This window comes from Argentina anserina, chromosome 2 (genome assembly GCF_933775445.1).
Source record: "Argentina anserina chromosome 2, drPotAnse1.1, whole genome shotgun sequence".
In the NCBI taxonomy this organism is placed as follows: Eukaryota; Viridiplantae; Streptophyta; class Magnoliopsida; order Rosales; family Rosaceae; genus Argentina; species Argentina anserina.
The window spans coordinates 14871833-14897883 of record NC_065873.1 but is presented as its reverse complement, the minus strand read 5'-3'; the positions used below and the strand labels follow the sequence as shown (position 1 = coordinate 14897883).

Below are 26051 nucleotides of genomic sequence, written 5' to 3'. Positions count from 1 at the left end.
TGCGAAAACGGGAAGGATCAGAACGGTGTCGTTTTTGAAGCTTAAGCCAACTGTACTAACAGTCCGAAACATCTCGCTCACCGGTCCGCCGTGAGCTTCTTCCTGATCTCCAATCTGTAAGCCACTTTTGAAAACCGTCAATTTCCGAATTTAATTAGAGAAAGTAATGTGCTTAGTTTTGATGATAAACCTAGATCTGGAATTGGATTAGAATCAATGCGTGTATGAATTGAAGTTTAGGGATAAATGATTTGAGGTTTTGGTTATTACTGTAGACTTTGTAATGCACTGTGATGTGGTAATGATAAGGTGTAGAGGTGGATTATGATGCATTGTTAGTAGAAATATATATATATATATATATATATATATATATTGTGATTTTGGATTTTTGTAATTTGTGAATGCATGCAATGTGGTGCAGTAATGAGAAGGTGGTAGTGGTTTGATTATGGAGAAAGATAGTCCGAGGTTTGTATCGTTTCGCACGCACCGACGAGGCGAAAGGAGTAGTCTAAGCGTGCTTAGTAAAGGTAAGTAATCGATGGAGAGATTATTAGTTTGTGGGAGAAACAGGTGTGGTATTAGTTAGCTAAATACAGTTGCACGTTTTAGCTTGGCACTCGAATATTTGTGTAAGTAATGTGGCGGTGATGGCACAGATGTTGAAGGTGGAACTTTTCTGGGAAAGGCACACCCAGATTCTGCAATCAAGATTGTTTGCAAGAAGGGTGTTATTCGGTTGATACTTGTTGGTGTCATCTTGTGGGTGGTATTGATTCTCCTCGCAACTTTGTTCCATATCTGGTCATGCCACTCTTCTATCTCATTGTTATCAGGTATGTAGTTGGCTCACCTCCCAAGCCCCTATACTTTTATAAGACTTGGTTGATTGTAAGAGCTTTGCTCCCAAAATTGAAGAGTTATACCTTTTCGTCTTCATACATTTATAATGGATATTTCGGGGGGTATTTATTATGACTCTTTTTCATTTACAACCTATTAAGAACAATGCGTGAAAAAGTTTAGTATAAGGAATTAAGTGAAGTCCATGATGATCACACATTTTTTCTCTCTTATTTTTATATTGGGAAAGGCAATTCTCGATGACTCCCCCAATGGCCCAATTGTTAGGAATGAAATTGTGTCAGTAATTTGATGTATAACTTGCTATAGGTAACCTTTTTTGCTAAGACTTGCTATGAATTGCACTTCTATTATGTTGTTAGTGTTACAGTGCTTGGTAAACATGTTTTGTTATAAGACCTGTAGATACTTTTGTCTCAGTTGTTTAAGATAATGGCTCAGTTTCTTGGTTGACTTGCAGCTATGTGTAACAAAGATAGCACAGTATTGGACATGTTACGCAATATGGGTTTTGTAGCAAAACCACAACTCCAACACCGTAAGTTCACTGAAGTACATCTTCTATTTGAATTATAGATTAGTTCTTTCTGACATAATATGCTATACTTTTATGAAATAGGCTGTCCAATTCCCGTTGTCAATGACCCTAATAAGATAGTAATTCCAGAGGGAAGAACACCTGATAAGATCGTCAAAAAGCTAACCTATGTCATGGAGAATGAGGTGATAGATGGCAAAACTTCTTCATCCCCACTATTTGGAGGAAATGAAAGCTGGTCACAGAGAGAAGACAGTTTTAAACTAAAACCAACAATGAAGGTAAATTGAAAGATTTTACATTTGCTTTGGCTTTGAGCTTGTGTCTGAATTGTTTGATGTGATATTAGCAGTAAAAAAATTACCATTCTCACCTTAAAAGTAAGAGATCAAAAGATGTACTCATATTTAAATTGTGTATTATAGTCATACTTTCTAAACAATACTTTAAAATATAGTGATGTGGTGCGGTGAGAACTGTAGACTTAATGATTTTTTCCCTTTCCGATGGTTACTGTATATATACTTCAGGTGCACTGTGGTTTCATTCGAAATGGTGGTGGTGACATGCTCCCTGAAGACATTGAATATGCTGAGAAATGTAGGTTTGTGGTGGCATCAGGCATTTTTGATGGTTATGATATACCCCATCAACCTTCAAATTTGAGCCCCCGTTCGAAGAAGCTCTTCTGTTTTCTCATGGTGGTGGATGAGACATCCTTTGAATTTATAAATGGAAATGTTACAGTAAGAGAGGATAATAGTGGTGGAAAATGGGTTGGCATCTGGCGTCTGATTTTATTGAAGCATCCACCTTATGATGAACCAAGAAGGAATGGAAAAGTCCCGAAGATCTTAACCCACCGCTTATTCCCTAAGGCACAGTACAGCATTTGGATTGATGGGAAAATGGAGCTCATGGTTGATCCATTGCTTATTCTAGAAAGGTATCAGTTTGACTTCATTTTATACTTGTGTGTATGCATGTATGAACGTCTGTCTCTGCATGCACAGACATCTAAAGTTCTAATCGAGGGTACTAAATTTGGTTTGCAGATATTTATGGCGGGACAAGAATACATTTGCCATCTCTCAGCACAAGCATCATCGCAACATATATGAGGAGGCAGATTCAAATAAGCGGAGGAAACGATATGCCCGACCTCTTATTGATCTTCACATGAAGATTTACAGATATGAGGGCTTGGAGCCATGGAGTCCGCAGAAGAAAACTATTAGTGGTAAGATGGCAGCAGATAATATCGACTTGATAAAATTGAAAGATGCACGGAAAGAAAGTTATGCTGATGTATACGACTCTTTCTTTTGCATATTGTTAATGAAAAGTAATTAAATGCAGATGTGCCAGAGGGAGCTATTATCATACGGGAGCATACTGCAATGAGTAACTTGTTTAGCTGCTTGTGGTTCAATGAGGTCGACCTCTTCACACCAAGGGACCAACTGAGTTTTGGTTATGTTCTGTACAGGTTAGGGGATTCGTTTAAGTTCTTTATGTTTCCAAACTGCGAGTACAATTCACTGTTTATTTTGCATCCACACATAAGGGAGCATTCCTCTCGCATAGAGTGGGTAACTAGTTGGAGTCAGCTTAAGGGTAAGGGAACCATTAAGGATAGGGGTAAAGATTGGGACCAAGCTAATGCGAAAAATGGTTTGGTAGAGAGTAGGGGAGGGTTAGGGTTGTGGACCCCTTATCCTGCAAATCTTGATTCAGTTGTCCTGCCGAAGGTAGAAAGAACATCAAAAGCAGGCTGAGCTACAATTGAATTCATTTGGTCGTTGTAATGAATTTTCGAATCCTCTTTTCTTTATCTCATTCATCTCAGAGGTGCCTCATACAGTGTATAAATGGAAGAAGTAGAAGACACGTACTTTTGGCCTTTCGAATTTCTGGGACGAGATAACTAACAAGGAGAGGAGTCTGTGTCCTTTTCCTTGTCACCAAGATCCAGAAGTGAAAGCAGAATGATCTGGATAACATTTGTTTGACATCTGTTTCAGTATGGAAAGTAGAGATCGAGTAGTCAATTCTATATCATGGTAAATGTTTAGTCTCTGTTCAACCTGTATGGCAGAAAGAGAATGAAAATCAGACTCCACTGTATTACTGTTCTATGTAACATGAGAATTGAGAATCATGAGCTTGCTTGCTGTTTTGTACTGATTTTAGTATGCAAGAACCCAAAAAAATGTGTGTGTGTGTGGTTAACCACGCTGTTAAAAAGCTACCACCTTGAAAGATTTGTCTCAGAAAAGATGTGATTGATGATATACCCCAAATGATTGATTTGGTGACCACATTGACGAAGTTTCCAAGCACCTTCCATTTTTGGCTTTGATCCTTTGAGGTAGTTTGTCTGCAATGCTAATCTTGGGTTCTTGTTACTCATGCACGTTGTGGTCATTTCTCGAAAACATGAAAAATTTGTGGATCAAGATTTTGCTGATTTGCCAAAGCAAGGAGACCTCTCAAGAGCAAGTTCCCTCGAACTTCTACACTAAAAACCAAGAGCAAATTTCAATGGTGCCAAATCTGTTATGGTGGAAAACACAGTTAACAACGTATAATCGGCCACAGTAACAGGCAAAGCTATCAAAACACTCGTTTTATTCCGGATATAAATTGACCAATCAAAGACGAGTCGTACAGATTGATAATTGTCTGAACATAAGATTAAAAAGATGCCAAAATGCCAGATTACATAATAAATAAGGTCTTGAAACAAGCAAATATATACTGCAGGGGCTTTAGATCCTAAATGGCCCTGGAAACCCATTGGAGAGTGAAAGCACAACCAAGCACAACGGGGGCAACAAACAAACTAAGAAATGAGAGACGAAAATACAGAACTACAAGATCTAACGTCCTTGTTGAAAGAATTTTTGAACTGGCCCTGAAAGGAGCGTAACCTTTATTATATATGCCGGAGGAGATAGAATAGATGTAATCTAGGCAGAAAAATCGATCAACTGAAGCAGTGCTCATTGATAGATAGCTACTGTCTGAAGAACCACTAGGATATATGGACCCCATCAGTTTGTTGCATCTCTGCTGTAGAACAGATCCAGGGTCTTTCCAGGAATACGGTGGAGAAGCTCACGAGGGAAAATGCGGAGCAGTGTCCATGCCAAATCAAGCGATTGGAAGATGCTGCGAGTATCATAGGCTCCTTGGCTCACAAACTTCTTCTCGAACTTGTCCAAAAACTCCAAGTATAGCTGCATTAATTTTGATTAATTCATTAATAATATAATTATTTTTATCCAAATAATCATTACCCTTTATAAAAAAAAATGATAGAAAAAATGGGAAAGGTTAGATACCAAGTCTTCAGAAGATAGAGCTTCTTCTCCGACCACAGCTTTCATTGCTTGGACATCCTTCCCAATTGCATAATTGGCATATAACTGAAAGTGCAAAATCTCATGAGAGGGAAAATAGAATGGCAAAGAAATAAAGTCAAGCCAAATTCAAGAACATAATACAATAGATCCCAAACAAACCTGGTTAGAAACATCAGAATGATCTTTGCGAGTCATCCCTTCACCAATAGCACTCTGCAATCAACCGGGCAACTTTATTTAATGCAAACCCCACATTTTGTAGAAAGGTATGACCTCCCATATTAGAGTTAAATGAAAATAAAAAAGCATCCTTACCTTCATCAAACGAGAAAGTGATGGGAGGACATTAATTGGTGGGTACACCTGCACGATCAATGTAAAAACAGAAATTTCAAATCATGAACAACAAAAAGCTCTCTTTTGGGTCAGTAATCTGCAAATAGCTGAATTTTACCTTCTATAAGCTATTCATGAGTTCTTAAAGAAAATAAATAAATAAATACAAGCTGCCTAAATGCTTTTTGGTATCAAACTAACTATTAATTTATTATTCTGTATCAACTTTAATGAGTGCTGATTTTGATGTATTATCGACTGATATAGTGATCAAGTTCATCAAATGGAGATTACTTTGAAACTCAAGTCTAAACCCAAACCACTCCAGAAAGTACCCACTTGGAAAATTGATAAGGTATACTACATTTTAAATAAATTACATGGTGTAGTCATTGTAAGATCTAAGACTAGAACAGTAATTGATGTAATAAAACGTAAAGTATGTGATAATAAATAATTACCTGTCTGTTGTAGAGCTGCCTATCAATGTACACCTGTCCCTCAGTGATATATCCCGTAAGATCCGGGGTGGGATGTGTAATATCTGGCAAAACAGTATCAAGGATCAGGAAATGTATGGTCACTACAGTAAAAATGTATGATATGCAAGTCTGATCTATAATGAGTCAAAATAAGTTTAGTACCATCATTGGGCATAGTCAAAATTGGAATTTGTGTGATGGAGCCTTTTCGCCCTTCAATTCGTCCAGCACGTTCATAAATTTGTGCCAAATCAGTATACATGTACCCAGGATATCCACGCCTTCCGGGTACTTCCTCTCGGGCAGCAGATACCTGCAGAAGCATTCAGTAGTTTGCTCACATAAGTTTTCATGAGTATACATAGTTGATACAATCATGTGATAACACAACAATGTTTCTGATGTCATATAACATTTCAAAAAATCCTCAAAGTTTCTGCATTGAACCATGATGGCTTTGAGCAATCAGAATAAAGAGCATATAAATGAGGCATGTAATGCATAAATTCAAACAACTTATCGTCTTCAGAAATGAACTAAGGTACAATGTTGAATCTTGTTCATTACCTCACGAAGAGCATCAGCATAAGAACTCATATCTGTCAGTATAACAAGGACGTGCTTCCCACATACATATGCCAAATACTCTGCCGTAGTAAGAGCAATACGAGGAGTAATAATACGTTCAATTGTGGGATCATTTGCCTGCAGAAAAATATGGGTAATTTAGACACAAGCATTCAATCTAGTATCAGATACAACGGTACATTAAACCAAACTAACAGAGTTATAATTATATATAAATAAGTATATATATATATATATATATATATCATTCATGTTCAGTCATACCAAGTTAAGAAAAAGGGTGACCCTCTCCATTGAACCATTTTCCTCAAAGTCACGTTTGAAGAACTGTGCAGTCTCCATATTTACTCCCATAGCAGCAAACACAATGGCAAAGTTGTCGTCTTCCACATCCTACAATTTTACAATCTAGTTCAGAGAATCACACACAAGTGCTGAAAATACATCAAGTGTGTGCATACTTTCAAATGTACGTATAATTCATTAGTTTCCAAGGAAAATGGAATGTATGGACTAATAATAAACAATGACAACACTTCAAAGGATGTAGCTTAATTCTATTGATGAGTCATTTCAGTTTCTTCGCAGATTTCAATGGTTCTTTAAAGTTCTTAAATTATTAAATCAGTATTTTTATCAAAAGCACGCCCAGCTGCTTAATAGAGCCATGTATGCAGTTGCCTAATGACGCACCTTCAGTTAACATGAACTTTGGAATAAAAAAGTTAGACAGTCAGAATATATTTATTATCTATTTAAAAAAGAAAACTTCTGCATCGTCCAACATACTTTTTTCAATTGAACAGTGACAACGGTCTCCCAAAGAGATTTACCGACTTATCAAATGGCATAATGCACATCCACTTAAGACAGAGACCTTAAAATTAGCTTCATTTGCATAATAATATGGCAAAAGCAGTAGTCTTTAGCACAAAAGAAAAATAGGAATAACACACAGTTCTGTTGCTTACAATTGTATGTTATATTTTCAATGTGTAATTTCTATTGGCCAACAAATATTAGTATAGAAGTATACCCCAGCGTCAAGAAGATTGTCAGATTTCTCCAGCCTCTTGACCAGACCAGCCTGCCGACATATCTGAGCAGCAATCTCATTATGGGGAAGACCGGCAGCTGAAAAAAGTGGGATCTTTTGTCCTCTGGCAATGGAATTCATTACATCAATTGTAGAAATTCCAGTCTGAATCATCTCTTCAGGATATGTTCTCTCACTGGGATTGATAGAACTACCTAGAGAAATCACAGAATAAATAGACAGCTGTATTAATATACAGAAAATTAGAACTAAACTTCACATGCGTAATCCAACAGCTCACCAGATATGTCTAAGTAAGCCTCAGGCAATATCGGGGGACCATTATCAATGGGTTTCCCAGAGCCATTAAAAATCCGCCCAAGCATGTCTTGAGAGACTGGAGTTTTCAAAACCTGCATATGGCAATGGGGAGAGTCAAGATGCATACTTCATTCTCTGCAATCTCATGAGAAATATTTGGTTTTCGTGCTTTGGAAGATACAACCAAGGTAGAATATGATTTTTTTGGAAAAAAAATATTGCTTACCTCTCCCGTAAATTGCACTGTGGTATACTTGTTGTCAATTCCAGATGTTCCCTCAAAAACCTACACAGAAATTAGTAAAATGTAAGAAAAAAAAACCATTGACTCCGCAATCAGCTATAGATTAAGATATTCATTACACAAGAAGACTACAATCTAAAGAGTTTTGAACACTGAACATTTAAGAGTGTATATAAAGGGAAAATAACCAGAAACTAATAAGACATGATAAACTGCAATTACCTGAACAATAGCTTTCTCTCCATCAACCTCCAGGACTTGGCCACGTCGCATTGTTCCATCTCCCAACCTAATATTAACAATCTCTTGAAACTTGGGTCCCTGACACATTTAAAGAGAAGCGCATGAGCTTGGGTTCTAAATTAATGACTGTAGAAAATGAGCTTAAAACAATCCAGAGAGAGAGAGAGAGACGATACAGTTACCTTAACTTTTTCAAGGATAACCAAAGGTCCGGCCACACCAGATACAGTTCTGTACTCTGCAATGTCAAGGCAGTTAAACAAAAGTCAAATTTGACACTACTCATAGACTGATCTATAACAATGCAATACATATACTAGCACTTTTAGCCGAATTAACAGTACGATCAACCTCTCGTGTGTGTATATGTATTATCTAGTAAGTAAAACCATTCACCACTCACCCATGCCGACCTCTAGCGTCCCCTCCTCCATATAGTGATTGTTTTGTGAAACAGCCATATTTGCAAGCTTCAAAGAACAAAAATCAACAATATCAGCATACACAAACACACGGCACCGAAATCATAAGAATGCTACACAATTTCCAACTTTAATGAGTCCAATCAAAATGGCCGAAGATCAAGATCACAGAATAGCACTTTTATCCTTCAAACTTTTTCACATTCCTAACTCCAACCAAGACATTTTCTCATCTCTAAAACTACTCGGTCGAAAATTTACTAAATTCAACTGCTCTAAACACTGAAGCAGTCTACACTAACTGTAAATTTCAGTTTATCCAATTCAACTGAGCAAATATTCACATCCATTACAATCGATTTCACCTGTTCTTCTCCCATTTCTTAGGAACCAATCAAGCGAAACAAAACCGAGGCGAATCACATCGCTAATCGATTCCAATACTTAGCTAATCAACAAAGACGAAAGAACGAACCAAATTTCGGATCGGTGATCACAAAATGAACCGATCAGAGATCAAAATTGAAGAAGTAAACAACAATCAAGCGGCTGAGAATTAGGTGGCGTACCTTGAGTTCGTTACGATCTGAAGCAGAGCAAAGAGGAAGAGAGCAACACCGAGCAAAGAGGATGAAGAAATAGGGGACTGAGATCTAACTACAAAATTAATTAAATACATTTTATATTTATTTTTTCCAATAAATATTAAATCCATGGAAAGACAGCAAAATAATACACGTAATTATTAAATGCGGATATATATATATATATATATTTTTGGAGTTAAGTGGTAATTAATAAGTATTCATGTGGAAAAAAACAAAGTGTGTACTGGACACTGTCTGCTCTGTAAGTATTCCATTGGGTATAGCTAGGATCGTTCTCCTGATTTAATCATGGTTGATAACGTGGAGGAAATCGATTGGCGAGTTATGTTATTGTACTGTGGGGTTTGGGTCTAGGTTACCGCAGCTTAGTTTTGGGTGATTGGTGGACGTGGAAACAAGTACACGGATTGGGTTGTGGGTGTGGTTCACCTGCAAGTCATGTTTCTCATTAGCTTTTCTGGCGTGGTTGCCCCATTAATTTCATGCACTTCATCGTCTCGGTTGAGATTCCTACGAATATTCATAAAAGAGGATTTTCCTACAAGTCTATGAGAATTTGGTCACTTAATACATTGTTGAATAATTTTAGATGTGAATCTCAAATTATTGTTTGAGCCAATTTTCTCGAGTTTGAACTCATGGAAATGCCAAGTGATCTAGTACAACTCACGTGTGCTTTTCGAACGTTCGTCATGTGTTTCGAGTGTTTACTTTTGTGAAACTCTCTACGGACAGACCACGGAGAGAAGATGAAAAATTCCCTTGCTTCCATCTAGGAGCAATTTTTATTCAAATATGAGATCTGCTGAATGCGAGAGAAAAAAACATATAAAGACAATAATAAAGAAAATTCAAACTTTCAATTCTAGTTTGTTCCAAATTTCAGCATATATCAATTGTTGTACTGCCTATTAGTTATAAAATATCAAGTTACTAAGATGCCTAAGCATACTGATTTATAGAGACTGTTGGGTAAATTAGAATATAAACAGAAGCAAAATCACATAAACTAAATATAATGTTGACCCGACTGTATCAGGGGTAGCCTACTAGAATTTAAATGTTAGTAAGTGTACGTGTGTTGACATTGTTTTCGGGTAGTCTTTATTTGTGGTGCTTTGTGCATTTATTTTTGCATTTTCAACTCTATGACACTCGTCTATGTCTAAAATATATTTTCGGTCTCCTCCAACATTTCTATTTTCATTGTTTATGGGACTGAATTTCATAGAAGTCATTGTAGAATAATAGATGGCAGAACCATTCCTGCGTACAAAAGTTTTCACTTTATTTTGTGATCAACATAGACAAGTTAGGAGATATAATAACAGTATATCATCGGTTGCGCGCGAGGTTAATCTCGTCATTCTTGGGTGAATGGGAGGGGCATCATTGGCGTAGCCACACTAGGGTCAGAGGGTCCAATGACCCTTCTCAATTTTAAACTTTAGTATAATTTGTTGAAATATTAGATATTAGCACTTTAATATATATATTTTACTGATTTTAGTATGAATTTTGACCCTTTTGACATAAAGTTAAATTCATATGATTAAGTAATTTTACCCTAATTTTCCAATATCCACACAGTTCTTAAGATTTTTATCATCATTAGTCAATTAATCTATAATATTTCATATATACTTTGTGTACACATATATGTTTATTGATATATGTATTTTTTTCAACAATTAATTAATATGAAAGTTTCTTTTGTTTTTATGCGAATGAATTATTCTCCCCATAGAGCTCTATTTAATTTAGAGTTGGTAAAAATTTTCCAATTATTACATTATGTCTACTTTTAAACTTTGACCCTCCTAAATTATGTTTCTGACTACGCCACTAAAGCACATCGTTTTTGAATTGGTGCTTTATCAAGTGATTTTGCATGAGTAGATCAATATGAATATATGATAAATTGATAATTCTATACAGATGACACAGTTTGGCTTATAATTAATGAGATCGAGACAGACGAAGCTGAGTTGATACAACACATTTCTTTGTCATCCTGAACACGAAAATCTTTGCTTTATAAGGAAATTCACATTCAAATTACTTTCTTCGTCTTCCTTCTAGTATTGCTTTGAATCTCTTCGAGTCCGATCTTAAATTTCCTCTTCTTCTTTTAATAACCAAACTACAAGTTCACTGGAGGAAATAACTAGATAACGGAAATTGAGCTTTGATGTCATTAAAACTTCTGTTTAGGCTACGCAGTGTCTGAATGTGTGGTTCATCCTCCTCAGCAGGTATAATTTTAGCAAAGCTTCCTTCTTCAAGGTAGTCCACTGTACGGTTGGCAGCTTCAAGACCGGTGACGTAAGATTTTTCCTGTTGACATAAGTTTTTCCAAGATTAATGAAATTTTATGAACAAAGATCTCATGTGGTTAACAAGAAACGAATGTATTTGAATCGAACCTGTGACCATGAACCATGTCGGGTTATAATCCAGTCTCCAGCCATGAACAAATTTGGGAAAGATGTAGACCCACGAATCATGTGCTTGTATGAACCTATATAGAGAGGAACAACACAAAAAGAAGTTGCATCTCAATAATCAGCACAAAGTGTGAAAGTGGTGTTATGAACAAAACATGTAGCTACAGTTCACTCCAATTCAAATAATTTTACTGTCTGTACTAGACTATACCAGTATATGAAATCATTACTTCCTTGGGGTTCCATAGGCATCATATCAAAAAGGTAGCCTGAACAATCGAAGTCCAATAAAACAATGCCATGGATCTTGCAATGAATACAGTTGGATACCTGGAAAGAAATGAGTCGACGATTTTGGAAATCTTCCAATCTCCTTATTTATCACTGTAGCATTATCGAAGTCCTTGATGCACTTTGATAGGTAAGATGTCACCTTGGCAACTATTTGCTTATCTGTCAGTAATAACAACTCATTGGCACGATACTGAAAGAATATGGACAGAAGAAAGTCCGGTTAAACTCCGAATTATATTGCATTTATCATCCAAAAATCAGAAGAAAAGCAGGAGCATTGATACTCACAAAATCAGCTTGTAGCACTGTTTCTGTACCATCTTTGTGGTCATCATGAATTGCGTTCAAATCAAAGAATGACCACCCGAATGAATCATCAAATCCTGAGCAAGCATTACTTGCATTTGGAATGGTGACCTGATTATGTGGTACACAACAAAGAATCAGCTCGGTCAAATTATGACTGAAAAAGTACCCTCAACTGACTTGTTTTATAAAAACTACTTTCTGTATCAAAATTCCTATTATCAAAGTAGATATTGGAACATATGTCAAAACTAAAACATAGTGGAAATAATATGTCGGAGTCAAATGACATGCTCAGTCTCGTTTGGCTCGTCGAAATCTCATAAAGTAACCCCATTTCATACAGGTGAAAAAGTTAATATGTAGAGAAGAAACTGATCTAGACGTAAAAGAATCTGATGTTAAATTAAAATTTATTTACTCACCTTCCTATCGAGCCAGATTTTAACTGAGAGTACATCAATGGTAGCTAGGTTTGAGACCTTGACAAATTCCTCCCTTGTACACAACACTGCACTAAACAGAACTCAAGTACTGCCAATTAAGGTAGAAATAGCAGGAATGGGGGTTAATTGAAGAACTAACATGCACTTCACAGTCTTATACATTTTTTGGCTCTAAAGTAATTATCATGGGCTCTACCCTATGTGAATGATAGTCAGGACAGACCTATTTTCACTATGAATGTAACACTGTCATGTCATGTAAAACTAATTGTTTTGAAAAGCCTGATTACAAGTAATTGAAATAAACATTGGATTGTAGATATTTGCATAAAATACTCTGAAATTCATTAACAAACTACCTATTTTCAATAAGTTTCTGAAGCGCGGAGATGCCAACAGCTAGGACAACTGCATCAGCACTATACATTTCTTTGCCACAAACTACTTCAGAAATACAACCAGTGTCCTCATTAAGCAAAAGGTCCGTAACATTTGCAGCTTTCTCAAACTTGCAACCTTTCCTTGTCATGAACTCCCTCCATGGCTTAAAAATCTTTTCCCTAGTTGTTCCACGACACAATACTAGATCAAAATCTTTCTGAAATAAAAGACGGAAAAAATATAAGATTACATTGATCAGGAAGGATAACTTACAGAAACAACTGACAGAGTGACAATTGAATGGACATATTTAGCGAACTTATTACAATAATGAAACAGAAGCGATAATTTCATGCAAACTGTACTATATATAAATCTTATTAATTATAAGGAAATCCTGTACAAGTAAAGTAGAGACTTATGTGGTATTTGGAATACGGAAAATAACATATGCAAGTATAGATATATACACACAGACACAGGACATCAGAGAGGATGCTTTACGAGATCCATGATTTTTTTTTCACTCAGGTGATGGTTCGCTGTGGTCTTCTGTTTTCCTAAGATGGTAGGATTTTAATGTCAGAATCTCATTGTGGGACTCCTATGACTATTGGTAGGATCCACTAAGATAAAACTAATGTACAGTTTAAGAACTTTCTAAATGATTCTGAATACTAATGAAAACCTGCCAGACCTGGTGAGCAAGGATGTAGGATAGAAGGCCCAGAGTAGCAGCAGCACTACATTGTTCTGCCGGTGCAAACAGACCCACTTGAAGCAATGGTGCTAGGACTTTCTGATAAAGCTTTTCAGAACAGCCAAACTGCTTACAGAGCTCCCTTGCAGTAACTATCAGTTAAATCTCTAAATAACTTCAGTCTATTTGACATATATGATAATTATCTACTCAAATGCTGAAACTTACTAATAGTGAATTAGTGATAGAGATCCTTACTTGAGTCATACTTTCTCCAGGCTGTATCAGTATTGTCAAAGTCGATTACTGCAATGAAAATGTACATATGAGTTGACAAGAGCATGACTCACATGATTGAATTAGATGAAATGCCTTCAAACATTTACCCAACACATGCTACAAGCAACTCTACACGACAATCAGTATTTGTATTCTCATATAAAACAATTAAAATAAATAAGTAGCATTTCGATTGAAAATAAATTAGTGAGAAAGAGAGCTCACTAAGATTTTCTACAAGATCCTTTAGCAAATAATTGGTTTGCTCATCAAGCCTCAAATAAGTTCAAAACCAATCAGGGAAACTATACCTGCTGCCATTAAAGGAAGTGAAGTTAATCTATCAACCAACGGCAACTGAACAAACTGCAGGAAATGCACATTGTATTGACTCATTCATCACCACAAGGCTGCTAAACATTTCCACTGGAATTAGAAATATGGCATTCAGAGTACAAAGCAAATAACATACACCTTTGAATGGTACAAGGTTCCCAAAGGAGTTGGCAACAGAGGAAGGCCTTGAAATACCGGAAATTCAACCTGCACAACATTCCTAACTCTTTTTTCAGACCAAAAAAAAAACATTCCTAACTCCTTTAACACATCTAATAATAAGCTTATGATCCTCTTATTCAACACATGCATATGTTGATTACCTCTAATCCCTCTGCTGAATATTGTGCAAATTTCATCCAGTTAGTGAACGGTTTGATCTCCAGCTCATCAACAAGGTTGAATATATTCCGGTAGGGATACCAATAACCTAAATATTCCAAAGCAGTATCATAAATCATCAGAATCAACTAAATGGGCAAATGATATACGACGGGTTGGTAAAACCAGTCAAGTAAACGCTAAACGCTAAAGAGTAACAAAATAACTAAACACAGAAGTTGATGATTAATTACCATGGATACCCACATCATCAAGACAAGTATCAGTAGTTTCAAGAACAGTAACATCAAACCCCTGGTTGCAGAGGTGGTGGGCGGCGCCAAGGCCAGCCCAGCCAGACCCAACGACGACAACCTTCTTTACTTTCTTGCCGTCGTTTGGTCCATCATCAGGGACTGTAAGCTCTAGTTGTTGAGCAGAGGCTCTTCTGCGACGAGAAGATGATGACCCAGTTGGGTATCTGTGACTGAAACGCGGTGTCGTTGGAATCGGGAGTAGTGTTAGAGGGAATTTCAAACAAGATGCCAACGACATATCGAGCTGATTTAGATCACCTAGAGTAACATGCCTCTGCTTTATAATTCTTTGCGGACTGGTGACGTTTATGGTTTGGGGGCTTGATGGAGTTTAACACATATCCAGTAACGATTTGTGGCGCCAACGCCCGCTGAGTTGCAGTTGGACCCACCCAGCAGCAATAAAAACAGTAACAGTTTGCATTTCTTTTTCTTTCAAATTTTACGGCAAAGTTTACCACGTGACGATTTATGTTCGGAATTGTGTCTCATTATTACTTAGTTGTGTTGACTAGCTCCCTGCCTGTGCTTCAGATTTCAGAGAGCATCTGCTCGAGCTCCTTGTCGAAACTACCATCCTCTCCCTCCTCTTCTTTTCTTGCTGCTGCCGCTGCTTCTCCTCCTCTTCATACATTTTCTGACTCACTCCCATCTCTCGATAAAACACTCCCCTCTGCTCATCCCACTCCTTGACAATCTTCCCCGACCATCTCCTTCCCTCCTCCCTCAGCCCCCTTCATCTCCTCATCCCCACCCTCCTCTGTCGCAACCCTCTTCAACTCCGCATACTCCCCACACATCTGCCTCACCTTCCCCAAATCAACCTCCACCCCCAAATCCATGCGACTAAACTCCTCAATCCTCCCATCCCCAAACAGCTTCTCACACGCCGTCCGAATCCTCGCGTTCTCCAGCTTCGTCAGCTGATCCACCTTCCCCTTCAGCCCCTCGTTCGTCTCCACGCACCCGAACAGAAACACCTTCTTCTCCAGCACCCGCTTCACCACCACGCCCTCGACTTTCGCGTCGGCCACGAGCTGCCGGAGCTTCTTGAGCTCCTCGAGGGAGAGGTAGATTTTGAAAGGCTGAGTCTCGTAGAGGCAGTAGAGGCAATAGAGGCCGCCAACTGCCAAGTCTTGGTGACAAGGAAGCTGAAGAGATTAGATGTCGGATTGAGTGGGAGTAGAGGGACTGCATGAAGAGGGCGAGGGAGTTGGTCCAGGTGGGACGGGCGTTGTAGATGTAGGAGAATTTTTTGCAGAGCCATACTTGCTTCATATGGGCAAAGCGAGTCGAATCGGCAGCAGAAAATTGGGATATGAGGTCGTCAATGTCGCGCTTCATCGGAGCCAGATCCATAATCTGGTTTTGTAATGCAGGAATGGGGAGGCAGGTAAGGAAAGCCTAAAGAAACAGCTGCCAGAAGTCTACGATATGGTTCTCTTGTGCAGCAATTCGCAACTGTAAATGAAAAGCTAAAGCTATTACTAATCCATGTATACAGAAAACTTGAAAAGTACCAAATGACAACAATTACCAAAGCTCAAATTTTTTGATTCATCTAATTCTTTCTTATCTCGTGAAACTGCAGAAAGAAATTGAGTCCCCAAACTACTCTCAGGAAAAATCTTGTACTTACTTAACCTATTGATTGAACATACTCGATAACACATTATTGCAATTCTATTAGTTTCAAATTTAATGAATTGAGTGATGCTGCCAATGAAAGTAGTACAGTATCTGACAGATCAGTTCAGTTGTGGGATACAAATCCATATCAATATCACCTTAGTTCTCTACTTTAAACCCATACTCGATAATCCGAAAACTCAGAAATCTACTAATTCTGGATTTTCGTAACAATAATTTAAGACGAACCCAAGACTTACCAATGAGGAGGAGGCCCAGCCTTGTAATCTGGAGTCATTCAGTTTGGGGTGCAATTGATTTTGTTCTCAACTTGAAAATCTAAATCCGATTCTCTTATATATCGCCTGTAAAAACATAAAAAATATGTTTTAATATTATATATATATATATATACTAGAAAATAGCCCGCGTTTTACAATGAAGTTTGCGTAATATGAAAGTAAAATTAGGAAGAAATAACTAAAACTGAAAATAAAAATTCAATATTGGCATGGACTAAAAATTGAGTATTAGCATTGACCAAAAGTGCAATAAAAAAAATTCCTTTTGTACAAATAAGATCGAGACCATTTTTTTTTACATTATTAAAAGTGCATCAAGTTCATTTATTTGAAGTTTCTCATGATTCACTTGAACAAAGGATAAAAGGAATATTAACTTCTATTTTTCTCCTACATCATTATGCTAATATATCCATCTTTATAAAATATAGAAATGGATCATGATCATGATCATACAACATCAGAGATCACCAACACCTGATTGAATAAGAAGAAAAAACAAAATGAAGGCCAACATCGAATATAGGAAGAGTAGCAAAAGTTACAGAGAAGAACCAAGCACAAAAACTATATATCAATAGTTATATTAAGTATATTACATAAGCTTCTTTGTAAAAATAGGAAGCTCTACTGGATGAATTCATAACTTGAAGCCATTTACAGTCATGTCTTCCCAATTCCCACAAAAGAATAAAAAAGTAAAACAAATAGAATAGAACGAAACATAATAAAATGAGCAGCAATTCTATCTTATTGGATGAAAACCCAACACCAAAATTTAATCACAAAGCTTGTTCAACTGTCGGAGGCACACCGATTAGCAAGTACATATAACTACTTCAGCAAGCAGGATCTATATTAGCTTGTTGATTCCCAATGAAATTCTAAAATCACTCTACTCAGAACTGAGAAAGAAAAAAAGAATAAAGATTGAAGTACCTACCGAGGAAGCCACAAACAAAGAACACCGCTGATTATCCTCGACGTGAAGATAAGACGAAATGTAGAAACTACATTTAAATATTATACACCAAAAGAATATTAGATTAGGCAAAAGTTCTTTAAACTTTAATATATATATTAGTACAATTGATACAAATTGAAACTTCAGCATATCTATTAAGTTCAGTTGATGACTTTATGTAAACTGAATGACAAATTCAAAAACGAAGCATAAAAGTCTGGAAACGAAAGTAACTATATTGAGCCTCCTAGTAAAGCCTTATATCTCTACTAACATGAGCTAGCTGTATTTTAAAACTAATCCTAGTTGTATTTTTAGTTCAACACAGTTTAGGAGTTTTTTTTTCTTCGTTTCCAAAACTTCATACCTAAAAAAGAATAGTTTTCACGGCTGGTCAAAAATGCAGACTGTCGCTTACCGTATTGATACACATGGTTTATCATATGTTTCTGGGAAACTCGGGTACCTTTCTATGCTAAAAGAACAGAAGCAAATGCTTCAGAGTTTCAACTCTTAAAATCTCTGTCTTATTGAGGTAATAGTTTCTAATTAATAGTTAGTCAATTTTGGCTGTTGTTTTTGGATTTCAACTCTTACATGCATTTCAATAACACTGATGTTCAATTGTACTTGTGCAGTATGAGCCATGGAAAAGTAATATCCAGCAGCTCAGTAAATGTTCAAATTTCACATGTTACTCTCCCGTCAACCAGTTTTTGTAAAAGGTCTTATTTTAGGAATCACCATTAGTGGAAGACAGAGGGATTCTGAATAGAATGCTAAAGGTAGCAGAAATGATGGTAAAACCATTAATTTACTTTGCTTCAACTGCCAGTAAATGAAAACTAAGTTGTGTTTGGCAAAGGAAGCAGAATAAACAGTATAGGGTGCTACTGTGGTAGCACAAATAGAGCATGAGAGGGACATTATTTTAATCTGCAGCATCGTTTATAATTTGGCTTGCTTATGATGATTAATGTATAAATATGAAGAATAGTGAAGTTGACAACATATGGTTTAGTGTAGTGTTAACTACTTAACTGTACTACTGTACCATCAAGTACGATCATGAGCTATACTCAAAGTCATATAACCAATAATATGTATTGAAACTGTCACAACCTCGAAAATTCCAAGTATGAAATTCGAAAATCGAAGCAATGAAAACTCAAAAACAATCTCAATAAATCGAAATTATCTTATCGTCACAGCGTATCATTACTGAGTTCATAGTACAACTCAGTCGAATGAATTATAACAAAACTAATTTAAAATTTAAACATTAATTCAAAGGGGAATGTAAAATCCTCGCAATCCTCACCACAAAATAAATAAATAAACTTCGACGTCTTCAGAGTAGTCCGTCAATTCTGCTAATCCACACCTGCATAACTATCACATACACCATCAAATAGGTGCACCGGATTGTAAACACAAACCCGGTAAGCTTTGCAGCTCGTATGAGTAAAACAACAATATAACTCGCATATAAATACAAAAGAAAAATGCTGAAAATATTTAATTATAAATGTATTCATGAGTCACAGGACGACCCATCTGCTTGTCCAATAATATTTGAAAATATAAGTGCTCATGAGAATCGGGCAACCCATTTGTTTACCCGAATACATTTATAATACGGGTACTCATGAGACTCAGGTACTCATATGTTACCCCTCGTGTTAGTATGCCGCCATACATTTAGCAACCACTTGTTACCCAATATCCAACAACATGGGAACTCATAAGTCGGTAACCCATTTGTTACCTCTCATGTCAGTTCATCGGGAAACAGACTAGAGCTCTAACTGTATCGTAAATGTCACATGGCCAAGGCTAGGTTCCGACATGCCAACACGTCCGAAGACAACAAAAACATTTTAATATAACTCAAGTTAAAACCACGTATAAAACAATCCTCACATGTTATCGTACAAAACCAAGTGACATGCTCAAATAAATAAATATCAATGCCATAAATGAACCTATTTGAAAACGGGAATATGACAGTATATAATATAGCAACTCATATATATGCATCGATTTTACCAATTATACACAGACACAACCCACTATATCATATACATATCATAGTTCGATTTTCTAAAATAAGTGTAATTATGAATCTCCGCTAAGGGTAGATTCGTCACTGTGAGATTTTACACACCTTATGTTCCTTAGCGTAATTTCCACAATTATGCAAGCGAATACTTTACTTGTTGTGTCGATCACCTAGAATAGATAGGAAGTGATTTAGAAGCGTTACGTAAAACCTCAAATGCCGAAACAATACTATTGTTTTACTGTTCAGCAATTTTCGGTTTTTACGAATTTACAATTCATGTATTACTATTCATATACGTACTTGATACGTATTTACTTTTCATATACGTATTGTATATGTATTACTTTTCATATACGTACTGCTTATGTATTACTTTTCATATACGTACTGTTTACGTATGTATGTACACCAATTTACTATCATAGTAAATACTGTCAGAAAATACTAATCACCGATTTACCTTTTAAAAATTACTTACAATTACTGTACGTAAAATACTTTTACATTTACTGTATGTAATTTACTTTTTACATTTACCGTACAAAAATCACTTTTCACAAAAAGTTACTATTTGAAATTTACTATTCACAAGCCACCTCCGGCAGCCGGGCGTGACACTCACGCGCCTCCCCACAATGGTAGCGCGTGGAGCTCACGCGCCACTCAAACTGGCGCGCGTGGCTTGCCTACCGCCGCTCGAGTCTCTTTCTTCTCTTCCCCTCTACCTTCTCACGGCCTAGGGCCGCCTCCTACCCTCTTCACACTCCCTCACGCACCGCCTAAGGCGGCGGTGCTCACTTTCCTCCTCCTCCTCCTCCGATTCTCTCCCAATTCCTCCACAAATCCTCCCAAACGACACACAATCACTCATAACAATCATCTAAATGCATTTTCCATACCTATGTGAAGCCCTAGGATGGACGGGAGTTGCCGGAGAAGCTCGACATACCGGCAGAGTCGAAATTGAGCATCGGCGATGCGATTTGAGCTCTAATCATCTCGCTGGTGGCACCAGGGGTGCGAATCAGAGTGCCAAGCTATCCCTCGTGCCCTGGTCTCACCGGCGACGAGCTTGGATGGCGGAGGAAGTCACAGGAGGGCTCGAGATGTCGCGGCTTCACGGCGGTGAGAGGAGGCGTGTCTAGCTCGAGGGTTGCTACGGTGGACCACATGGAGCTTCTGGGGCAGGCGGTGAGAGCCACGGCGGCCTGGTTTTGGAGATCGCCGGCGACGATTATTGAGAGAGAGGGAGGGTCAGGGAGAGAGAGAGGAGAGGCTGCGGGGAGAGGCGAGAGAGAATGGGGAAAGGATTTTTGTTTTTGGAAACCCTAATTCCCTAAAATTTCATTTTATACTTCTTCCAAAATCGGAAACTAACTTCTGTCGCTAATAACTTTCACATACGATGTCCGATTAGAACACGTGATGTATCCACGAATTCGTATCGATGAGCTCTACAACTTTCGTGAAGAAAGTTTTCGGAAACGAGCGACGGAGAAAAAGTCGATTCGCGCGTCGCGGAAACGTAACGTTTTTTCTAATTTAGTTTTCCGAATACGGTTCCGTTTTCGATTTCGATAACGTCGTGAAGCGAAACAAATGCGTGTTATTAATTTTACGAAGTTTATTAATTTCTAAAAATTCATATAATATGATCCCGAAAAATCGGGTCATTACAGAAACAGACATAGCACATGCAAAAACAACTATCTTAGAGTGATGTGCATATGGTACTAACTACTAATTTAGTGATTTGTCCATTTCATTCAAAAGAAGACAAAAAAACCTTGAGACAATCCACAAAGTTGAAGATGAAATTCAGATACATTTAAGAATCCATTAGAATGAGAAACATATCAAATGAAATCTTTGATGAAGCTAAAGTATACATACATTCTTAAGGAACACCAAAAAACCACAATTTGGTTTTTCTATTTTAAATAAGCTACTATTAGTTTTACATCAGTACTGCAGCAACATGCAAATGTAGTTTTATGGTTCTTTTGACATGCAATTAGAAAATCTCCTAACTCTCAAGTCATGAAAAGCTAGTGACATAATACGGTTAGAAATTTGCCTGAAATGTTAGACATTATATGCATGCATAAAGACAACCAAGTTTTTTGTGCTGCAAGAAGACGATGATCCACTTATTTCAGGATACACTCAAAAAGAGATGAGACATACCTTAATGAAGCAATCCTATTTATATAATAAATGCGGCAACTTCCAATGTGAACATAATAGACAAATGTTCGTTATTTACTAGTCATTCTTCTTCTTATTTCTTCTTCTTCTTATCACAATATAGTACAAAAACTTTCAATTGAACTTATCCTTTCAATTGGTTGGTATTTTTGCCTATCCTCATATTTTTCAAAAATTGAAACTTAGGAAAGTTCTTTCTAAACATATGTAGAAAAAGAACATATTTCATTTAGCCTTTTTAAAACAGTGTGATAGCGGGTGTGACAGCGGGTGTGACAACGAATGTGACAACCAATGTGTCAGCATGTGTGATAGGTAGTGTGAAAGCAAGTATGACAAATTTGTGATAGTAGGTGTGACAACGGGTGTGATAGCATGTGTGACAACGGGTGTAATAGGTAGTGTGACATCATATGTGACAGTGGGTGTGATAGGTTGTGTGACAACGGTAGTTAATGTGATAGGCAGTGTGACAACGAGTGTGACAGAAAATGTGATAGTGGTCAGTGGGTGTAACAACAAGTGTGACAACGAATGTGATAGGTAGTGTGACAGAATGTGTGACATGCCGAGAGAAAATGTCTAAATATGCAAAATTATATTCAAATTCAAAAAAAATTGGTATGAGTATGCTCAGAATGAAGATAATAACTGGATTTATGGAACCTTGAGCTCAGATTTCACCGGAATTGCTTAGAGCACCGTCATTGATCGCGGTAACCCCTTACGAAGGTTGCTGCGCCTTGTACGGTGGTCGGTTAGAGTGAGTAGGGTATCAAATGAAAGATGTGAGATATATCTTTTCAACAGTACCAACCACCCTCAAATTCATCATTAGATGACAAAGTTATGGCCGAATTAGAAGAAGAATGAAAAAGATGATGAAGATGAAGAAGAAATTGTAAACTTGTTCGGAAAATATTTAAAAAGTTACTATTTTCTAAGTTGGTTTTAAGTTTGTTGATTATTTTCTAATTTCTAGTCAGTTGAAATGACATTTTTATAATTGAAAAATAAGTTGTGATCTTTTTATAATTTATGATAAGAAATGATACTTTTTTTTCTAATTTAGCCAAAAACTTATCGTGAGATATAAGTGTATGAAAAATCTATGAAGTATCTAATGAAGTATCTGTTTGATTCGTCATTCATACGCACATAATATTGAGCACATTGTACTTGTACGTACTGATCTAATTTTAGAAACGATAAGAGATGCTTTGAAAGGTATTAGGCACCTTAAAACCCCTCTAATGGCCAAAAACGCAACTCATTTCTTTCGAATTATTGGTAATCTTTTGTAATTTGGTATTAGTATAATTTTTTTTTCAATAATAATACAAAATTATTACAAAATGACCCCAATTATTACGATGACATGTCATTATACGGTCCACAATTATGGATGACTTTCCTAATTTCGTCTATAAAAAACAATTTTAAAATATAAAAAATGGCCAACAAAAATGGACGAAGCCGTTTCACGAGTCCAACAACTGACCAATCCCCTCCTTTATATCGCTTAACACTGAATCCAGCCTCACATTTCTCTCCCCCCCCCCCAAATTAAAAAATGGCAGCCACTCTCTCCGTCCGGCCCAACCGCTTCTCCGCCGGCTCTTCCTTCCCCCGCCCTCCGCTCCGCCGTCCCGGCCCGGCGCGCATCCGTAAACTCGACGAGCAATTCGAGCTCTGGAGAGGCTCAATCGTCCTCTCCCGCCGCCCCTTAGCTCCGGCGGTCCATGCCAGCTCCAGAGCCGACGACTCCGTCCCGTTCGAGATGTCGGTGGAGAACGCGCTCAAGCTCCTCGGCGTCGCCGACGGCGCGTCGTTCGATGAGATTCTTCGCGCCAAGAAAAACATCGTCGCTTCCTGTAAGGATGACCAGGAGGCGATTGCTCAGGTTTAGAAACCTCACCTTCGTTTTTGAGCTCAAATTTGAACCAGGAGTTTTGAAATTTAAGAAATTAAATTAATTTTGATACGAAGTTTAGTGATTAATGTGAAATTTGAGTTACTGTAAGTCTAGATTTGAAGTTACAATAGTAAATGTGGAGTGGATTTTACTTTATTAGATCATATTTACAGAGTGTTAGATTATATTGATTGTGCCACTGAGCTGAGTTAGGACCATTAGATTTGCAAGAAGCGTCGATTTTATGTTCGCAACTGGCTAGGGATAATGGATTTTAGTAATCACTGACCGGTTGCGAGTTATGGCTAGTGTTTGTTGGCTTTATATATGATTTGCTTAGCAGTGTGATGATGTATTTAGGTTGAGGCTGCGTACGATATGTTACTTATGAGAAGCTTGACTCAGCGGCGAGCCGGCAAAGTTGTAAATAGTAGTGTTCGATATGCTGATGTAAAGCCGGTGAATGCTCCTCCAATGCCTCAGTGGCTGCAGGCTAGTGTTAAGAATCCACCTTTTGCAGTTGAAACACCGTCGACAAGTGATTTGGGTGTACAAGCTGGTGTGTATGGGGCTTTGATGGCCTTGACTTATGTTAATGGAACTTCGACTTCTTCTGTGCCATATGGAGGGGCTGATGTCCCTGGACTGATTCTGGCTGGTAGCTTTGGAGCTTCCTTGTACTTCATGACCAAGAAGAATATTAAGTTAGGTATGGATTTTTTCCTTATGAAATCTCGTTTATTGTATGTTTATTCAAGGCATTAGTTTCTATGTGATGAACTCCTTACTTCCAACCATTTCTTAGTGTTATGTATGGTTTCTAGATCATGAAAGTCATGGGGTTGTTTGGTTAGGTTGGTTTTCTACCTCAAATATAATAATGATGGATCCAATTATGTGCTTGGTGTCAGTAGTTATCTGATGTGAAGTATCTAATGTTTTCTCACTATTAACTTGACATGTATTATATTGAGGACAATAATCACATTTTACAGTTATATATTAAGAACATGATTGCGTAGTGCTATTTGAAAGGATTGTGAAATATGTATACCCAACCCTCTGTCAGTGTGTGTTTTCTAGTCTGAGGTACTTTGGAGTGATCTGTTGTTATCTCTGCAGGGAAGGCTACTATCATAACTGTAGGGGGACTTGCAGCTGGTGCAGTAGTTGGTTCGGTAGTAGAGAATTGGCTGCAAGTAGACATTGTTCCATTTCTTGGCATACACTCCCCTGCTGCTGTAGTAAGCGAATTTATTCTTTTCTCGCAATTATTGGTCTCCCTATATTTGAGGTAGAAGTGTAGAACTAAGAAAAATTTGTAACTGTGACATAAATGGTGAAATCTGTAAGTATTCATTGTCATGATCAGACCCAAGGCTTTTTTTGGTAGGATGTGTATCACTGCATGCTGTACAAAATTAACAACAGATAGTTATGGAACTTAATCATTCTGAGGTCTATATAAAGCTTTTACATTTTTAAGTGATCAGCAGCACTCAGTTCACTTGCACCTCTCTCTCTCTCTCTCCACTCTTTAAAATTAACCCCTTTTCACTTTAAATCGTTTTAACTTCCAAGTTCCACCCTTTTCTGAGGTTTAAGAATTCTTACATAAATTTTTTCAGTTTTAGCTTTTAATTTGTTATGCTCTACTCTTGAAAATCAATAGGGGCATGGGATTTAGTTTATCAAAACAAGAATAGGGGTAGGAGGTTTAAGAAGAAGAATTCTGACTCCCCGAGATCCGGTCATGCTTCATATTAAGCCAATCAAGTTCTGTTAACCTTCTGGACTTGGTCCAGTACTAATCTATATAAGTTTAATGTGTAAGCTATTGTCATCCATGGATGCCTTGATGAACTACGTTTCCTGAGATCTACTGTCCTCAAAACTCTGTTGGATCCCAAGTTAAGTTAATATAATCAGTGTTTTAATTGCTTGGTACTCCCTTTGAGAATTTGTGGCTGGACTATAACCACACATTGTAGTCAGTGGTGGAGTAGAAAAGTGGGACAAGTTTGATTTATTGGCTTTTAGCAGATAGAATCATTGGTAGGCTGCATAATGATTTTCAAGTTGGGCCAA

General features: G+C 37.3%; 5 protein-coding genes across 6 annotated transcripts; 2 read left to right on the top strand and 3 right to left on the bottom strand.

The window, feature by feature from the left end:
- Nucleotides 1–84: 84 nt before the first annotated feature.
- On the top strand, nt 85–3657 carry LOC126783316 (probable hexosyltransferase MUCI70). 2 transcript variants are annotated; one of them, XM_050508769.1, is made up of 8 exons: nt 85–116; nt 425–533; nt 663–839; nt 1328–1405; nt 1535–1686; nt 1936–2351; nt 2461–2645; nt 2765–3657. In XM_050508769.1, the coding sequence occupies exons 2-8, from the start codon at nt 452–454 to the stop codon at nt 3181–3183; spliced, it is 1509 nt and encodes a 502-aa protein (XP_050364726.1). In that variant the 5' UTR covers nt 85–116; nt 425–451; the 3' UTR covers nt 3184–3657. The 2 variants fall into 2 exon arrangements, with proteins under 2 accessions (XP_050364726.1, XP_050364725.1); XM_050508768.1 differs by having other exon boundaries at nt 1487–1686; nt 2765–3655.
- A 416-nt stretch (nt 3658–4073) lies between these two features.
- Nucleotides 4074–9114, bottom strand: LOC126782447 (V-type proton ATPase subunit B2). The gene is made up of 15 exons (XM_050507697.1): nt 9015–9114; nt 8427–8493; nt 8206–8261; nt 8003–8101; nt 7763–7822; nt 7517–7628; nt 7216–7430; nt 6444–6572; nt 6159–6296; nt 5754–5904; nt 5571–5653; nt 5089–5136; nt 4933–4986; nt 4753–4836; nt 4074–4647 (listed from the first exon to the last, which is right to left on the bottom strand). The coding sequence occupies exons 2-15, from the start codon at nt 8482–8484 to the stop codon at nt 4462–4464; spliced, it is 1473 nt and encodes a 490-aa protein (XP_050363654.1). The 5' UTR covers nt 8485–8493; nt 9015–9114; the 3' UTR covers nt 4074–4461.
- Nucleotides 9115–11068: 1954 nt separating this feature from the next.
- On the bottom strand, nt 11069–15176 carry LOC126783112 (uncharacterized). Its single transcript, XM_050508515.1, has 12 exons — nt 14818–15176; nt 14566–14672; nt 14381–14449; nt 14218–14272; nt 13886–13933; nt 13625–13779; nt 12906–13144; nt 12526–12616; nt 12083–12211; nt 11831–11984; nt 11480–11574; nt 11069–11390 (listed from the first exon to the last, which is right to left on the bottom strand). Exons 1-12 carry the CDS (start codon nt 15116–15118, stop codon nt 11205–11207), a joined length of 1629 nt encoding a protein of 542 aa, XP_050364472.1. The 5' UTR covers nt 15119–15176; the 3' UTR covers nt 11069–11204.
- A 381-nt stretch (nt 15177–15557) lies between these two features.
- Nucleotides 15558–16239, bottom strand: LOC126784012 (uncharacterized). Its single transcript, XM_050509526.1, has 2 exons — nt 16150–16239; nt 15558–16031 (listed from the first exon to the last, which is right to left on the bottom strand). Exons 1-2 carry the CDS (start codon nt 16237–16239, stop codon nt 15558–15560), a joined length of 564 nt encoding a protein of 187 aa, XP_050365483.1.
- A 7366-nt stretch (nt 16240–23605) lies between these two features.
- On the top strand, nt 23606–25443 carry LOC126783627 (uncharacterized). The gene is made up of 3 exons (XM_050509131.1): nt 23606–23951; nt 24324–24672; nt 25086–25443. Exons 1-3 carry the CDS (start codon nt 23622–23624, stop codon nt 25259–25261), a joined length of 855 nt encoding a protein of 284 aa, XP_050365088.1. The 5' UTR covers nt 23606–23621; the 3' UTR covers nt 25262–25443.
- Nucleotides 25444–26051: the final 608 nt, after the last annotated feature.